Raw genomic sequence first — 5,339 nt, 5'->3', positions numbered from 1 at the left:
GTTCTCTGTACTGGCAGCGGATTATATTGGGGGGTTCTTTCTCTGCAGGATTTAGGGATGAAGCAGTGGCCTTATCGCTGAATTCCCTGGCCTTTCCTGGGGTGTGTTCTGCAGCTGCAGTGTTCACTAAGCACATTTTTCAGACTGTAGCTACAGAGATGAAGTGGGATAGAGAGAAGATAAGGTGAAATTAGATATTGAAGATTGCATTCCAGGGCAAGAGCTGTTCTGCCTCTGCATTCCACAGGACTTCTGGTGGTGTTGATTCCGTTTGAATTGCTGCAACTTTTCTCTTCACAGGGTGAAGAATTAGTTCACTTAGATGGGAAGTGCTGTCCTGAATGTATTTCACGTAGTAGTTACTGTGTTTACAAAGAACATACCAAAGCTGTGAGTATCCTGGTACTTTGGAGCACGTAATAGTGAGTTCTGCTCGTGCGGGTTTGGAGGAATTGGCTCTCCCTCCCCAGTTCTGAGGAGGATATTATTTGCAAGTGTAGCAGAAAAATAATCCATTAATACTGTCTAGAGATTGCTTTTGCAGTTTACAGAACGCACTTGTTCAGTGTGGGCGTCTGCTGCAGACTTCCAGGTTGGCCTTGCTTTCCTTTGTGTGCTATAATCAATCATTTCCCTTTAATATTTAATATACGTACTCACAGGTTTCCTGCACATCTCATGGAGTTAAAGATGCTTGGCTCGAATGATGCAAAGTAGAGGTTACCTGGCTGGGGCAATGTATAGCTCTCTGCCTACGTATCCTACTGATTATAATTTTTACTGCAACAGGAGTCCATTATTTTATGAGTATGTTCAAGGAACTTTCCTTCTGAAGTGAAACAGAAAAGAAACATTAAGTACCTTGCTTTAAATATACCAGTAATGGACTTTTCATTGCTCTGACAGATGAGGACTGGAGCTAATCACTGCTCTTTGCCAATAGTTGTGAGAAATGGGAAGTTTAATGCTGTTCTTTTTTTTTTTTTTAATGCTAATAATTTCCTTTCCTTCCTCAGATCTCTCTCCTGACCCAAGGGAGGTAAAACATATTAAGGTGTCAGGTTTATTCCAGTTTGTGCTTTATCCTTTTTAAGAGGGGAACTGACACAAAAGCTTCCCAGGCATTTAAAATGCTTGCTGTCTCTTTTCTGCTTCTTTTATTTCCTCACGTGGTACCAGCAAAACCTCAGCCACTGAGGGCAGCTTTGGGGGCCTTTCGGATTGTGAAAAAGAAGTGGACAGGTGAGGCAGCAACATTTGGAGACATGAGAAAGTGGTTTAAGTCAGAGAAAACGAAGGTAGATGAAAAAGAAGAAAGGACTTACTGCTGCCTGAAAACCACCCCGCTTTGGAGGGAGCGCTGAGAGAAAATGTGTTCAGGCGCTCATGGGCCAAGGACTCTTCTCAGTAGGCGCTTTGTAGGCTGCCTGATTGTGGAGAGGCAAAGGGGGCAGAAGGATTCATGGCACAGGGGCACACGGTGCCATGTTGGCATGCCTCTGTGCTGAAGCCGTCCCTGAAATGTTTCATTTACTACCAGCTCTGACGTAGCCTTGCGATTTACCCCGGGATTTCCACGTGTGGCAAAAACATTTTGTTAGCGCAAGGGCTCTCCTTCTCTGTTGATGCCGGTGTTTCTTGTGCAGAACGGAGAGAAATGGGAGGAAGGTCTATGCGCAGAATGCGAATGCCGGGATGCGGAGGTGACCTGCTTCCAGCGCTCCTGCCCGCTCTGCCCGCAGGGCAGCCTGGCTGTGGAGGTGAAGGGAGGCTGCTGCCCGCGCTGCGAGCCAGGTACACACCCAGGGACAATCGCTTCTTCCTGTCACTCGTGTGGGGTGGGAGTGTGTGCACCATGCATGCCTCTGGCGCGGGGATTGTTCTGGCATCCCTGCAGCCCTCGCTTCCCCGGTGCTGATCTGCCATCTGCATTGAATTTTAACTTGTCTTTGGTTTGCAGTTGGTAATTAACTGGTTTCCATATAATTTAATTAGGGTTTCTAGCAAGGTTTAGGGCTCCAGCCAAAGGCCTGCACTGACTTCCCTTCATTTAAATCATAGCTTTCCTTTGGGAAAAGAGTTTCTCCTTGGGGTTGATGTTTTGGAAATGTTTTGTCTTTTTTATTTTTTTTTTTCCCCCAACATAAGTTTTATAAGAAAGGGAACTGCTCCTTTCTGAATCTTAACCAGGGCTTTGGGGTTTATGGGCTCCTGGTTATTCCTTGGGAGCAGAAAGAAGAAAGAACCTGTTTACTCTGTTATGCCACGAGCTCACCTGGGGCTGAATGGCTGCCAGTTAATAACTGTTTGGGAAGATGAGGGTTGTCTTGGCCTATATGTTCATTTTGCATATAAATTCATTTTTCTTCAGGATGTTGTCATTCTCCTTGATTTACCTTTCATAGTTGGTAGGCTTTAGCTGTGGTTTGCTAATTTTTCAGATTGGTAGCTCTTCTTGTTGCATTCGTATAACTTTGGTTTTATCAGAGTGCTCCAGTTAATGTTTTATCTCAATAAAAAGAAAGTCGTTTCACAGTTTAATTATGCTGTCGTTTGCAGTAGTGCCTTGGTACATTTGCCGTATTAATGTTTTAAAGCTTGTTATTTACTGCATGCTAATAAAAATGCAAAGCACTGCAAGTTGTAAAGCGAGGAAAATGGGTTTGGGGCAGTTCGGATAAAATTGTCATGGATTTTCAGAGGGGAACAGCATCCGCACGGGCTCCTAAGGAGGAGACAGATTATAAAGTGCTCTAAATACCCACCTGTTCTCCTTCTTATCAAGAGGTGCCACTGTGTACTGGTTACCCTTGCAAATCTGGCCTCTTCCTTTAGCTTCCACCTTTTGGAAAATACAGGCTTTGAAGTCATGGTATTGAACATACAGACCCAAACTTGCATTTTGGTGTCCTAAAAGGTAAATTGAAATTTCCTTTACTGAAGCCTGCTGTTTTCCATTTGTCTTTGTCTGTTTTGCGTTGGAAGGGATAAGAAACAAATGCAAAATCCATCAGTTTGATCTGTGAGCCCAGAGCATCAGTCCCTAGTGTATCTTCTTCCCTAAAGCCAGTAAAAATGTCTTACTGCTTCTCACAGATGTGCTGGGGGAAGCAGGCAGAGAGCCTCTAGCCCTGAGCATAGCTGTATTGCTGTGAAAAGCGGCAAATCTGCCTTCTCACTGGGAACACTCAGGTTGGAGCAGAGGGAGTTCCTTTGTACCTAGAGAAAAATTGTCCATTCAGTACCTCCCTGAGTAGTCAGCTCATTCTCAGACTGGAAGAATGGGGCTGCATATGCCTTTGGAAAGTTATTGGAAAGAAATGGATAAAGAGAGCTCCTCTGATTCATTCCTCCTGTTTATCACTTTGGATTCATTGTTATCTTCAGCTCTCTCTCTTCTTTAGCCCCTGATTCTTTCCTTAGGTACGGCTCCCTGGAAACTTGCAGGTTATTTAGTGTAAATGAAGGAGACTTTTCAGCTTTCGGATCCTTTTTTCTGCCTCCTCAGGAAGGAAAAGAGAGCTTTTCTTCCAGCAAGCCAAAGCAGCTCAGTAGTAAAGAAAAAATAGTCCTTCTCTTGGCCTCTGCAGAGAGAGCAGACCTGTCCTTTGAGAAGATCCCCGTGGCCAGGAAGTGCTGGCTGTGCTGGTACTGACATGAAGCGTTTGACTGGCAGGGTCTGCTCTGCCACCTGTACTCTGACCTGACATGGGCGCTGTCTTGACTTACTGCAAGGTTTGACTGAAGGAAGCTCAAATTCGGGTTGTTTTGGGCCATTCATTCCTGATGACTTACGATTTTTACTGCTGAGAAACAACATGGACAATGAATATCCTTTTTATCAGTAGCCTAGAAAATCTGAGTCTTTGCAATACCTTCCTGCATACTAGAATACAGCAATGTGATATTTGGCCCCTTTCACATCATTTTGGAAGAGAAACACCCCAAAACCAACACACCTTGAACTACCAACAGTAGCTAGTAATGAATTCCACTGTGATTTTGGAATATGCATTGTTTTGTGCCTTCCTGATTGAAAACACAGCTGATGGTTTTTGCCTTTGTGTCTTTTCTTTGCATCAGTTGAGTGCCACCCAAACTGTTTGACCTGCTCCGAGTCCTTCGATCACTGTAATGCCTGCCGCGACCCAAGGAAGCAGCTACAGAACGGGCGCTGTGTGGAGACGTGTGAATCGGGCTTCTACCGGGACGGAGGGACTTGCTTAGGTAACTTCTGCAAGGCGTTATATGCCGTCAGATGACTGTTTGCTCTGTGGCTTGCTGTGCTTTTGCTTGTGAGATCCCACAGGATTCTTATGAACAGAAAGCATTCAGGCACCTGCTGAGTGATAACCATGGGCTTAAGACTTCAGAGGTTTCAGGTGGAAGCCCCTGAAAGATATCAGTTGTCAAACCCTTTTTGCCAAAATAAGGCAGAATGGTCTCCTTCTATCAGAGCAGGGGAATGTTGGTGCATCAAGACATTTGGGATTAATGCATCTTTCTCCTCTCTTGCTTTCTCTTGGAAGCCTGCAACGAAACGTGTTCAGCCTGTACCAATGGATTTGAGTGCTCCTCGTGCCGGGCGTCCCTGCTGATGAAGAACGGGCAGTGCGTGACGTCGTGTGGGAGGGGGTACTTTCAGGATCAGCTCCTCTGCACAGGTAACTCAAAGCGAAACAGACTGCAAGACTTTGTGGCAGCAAACCAGCACACAAAAGCTGTCGCTGAGCTATCAGATACACTCTGTTGAGGGATCTGCTATTGACAGAGGTGTTAATGTTCACCCCAGAGTAAGCGAGGAGTGAACAGAGGAACTGAGTCATACGGTGTAAAATTGATTACTGATTGGGAAAATACTCAGTAAAATTCCTCAGGGGATCTAAAACTCTTGAACACTGTGTTTTTTCACCATTGTCCTCTTTCAATTCAGAATTCTTTTTTGGAAATATGACAGTGGTTGCCGTGGTGTTGAGGGTGCGAAGCAGGATGTATGCACTAATTTTACTAAGGGTGTAACACCCTGAGCTGTGTGCCTGCAATCTGATCCCTGGTGGACTAACTGCAGCAGCTAATGCCCGACCTTTCAACAAACTGTACTTTGAGGTGCATAGAAAATTGCTTTGAGAGCTGGGGGGTCGATAGGACTCAAAAAAGCTCACAGAAAATACTTTTTAGAAGAGTTTTTTACTTTGTTTTGCCGTTCATTTGTTTCAGATGGTGTATTCTTCCAGCAAGTTGATTGGAATAACTGTTTTCAGGAAGAATATTTACAAAGAAAATTAGTAATTCCGTAAAACACCGAGATGTGTCTAAATGGTATATCTTAGCAGTTGGAA

General features: G+C 44.6%; 1 protein-coding gene across 1 annotated transcript in view; it reads left to right on the top strand.

Moving 5' to 3' along the window:
* Positions 1 to 5,339, top strand: part of FRAS1 (Fraser extracellular matrix complex subunit 1) — a gene marked incomplete at its 5' end in the record, with an annotated part of 95,622 nt that overhangs the window by 10,675 nt on the left and 79,608 nt on the right. The window contains 4 exons of the mRNA XM_010086335.1: positions 301 to 390; positions 1,647 to 1,794; positions 4,084 to 4,227; positions 4,530 to 4,664. Of these exons, the coding sequence (XP_010084637.1) occupies positions 301 to 390; positions 1,647 to 1,794; positions 4,084 to 4,227; positions 4,530 to 4,664 (517 nt within the window). The remainder of the gene's footprint in view (positions 1 to 300; positions 391 to 1,646; positions 1,795 to 4,083; positions 4,228 to 4,529; positions 4,665 to 5,339) is intronic.

Source organism: Pterocles gutturalis, unplaced genomic scaffold, assembly GCF_000699245.1.
Source record: "Pterocles gutturalis isolate BGI_N339 unplaced genomic scaffold, ASM69924v1 scaffold286, whole genome shotgun sequence".
Lineage (NCBI taxonomy): Eukaryota > Metazoa > Chordata > Aves > Pterocliformes > Pteroclidae > Pterocles > Pterocles gutturalis.
The sequence above is the reverse complement of the archived record's forward strand: the minus strand, read 5'-3'. Positions and strand labels throughout refer to the sequence as shown.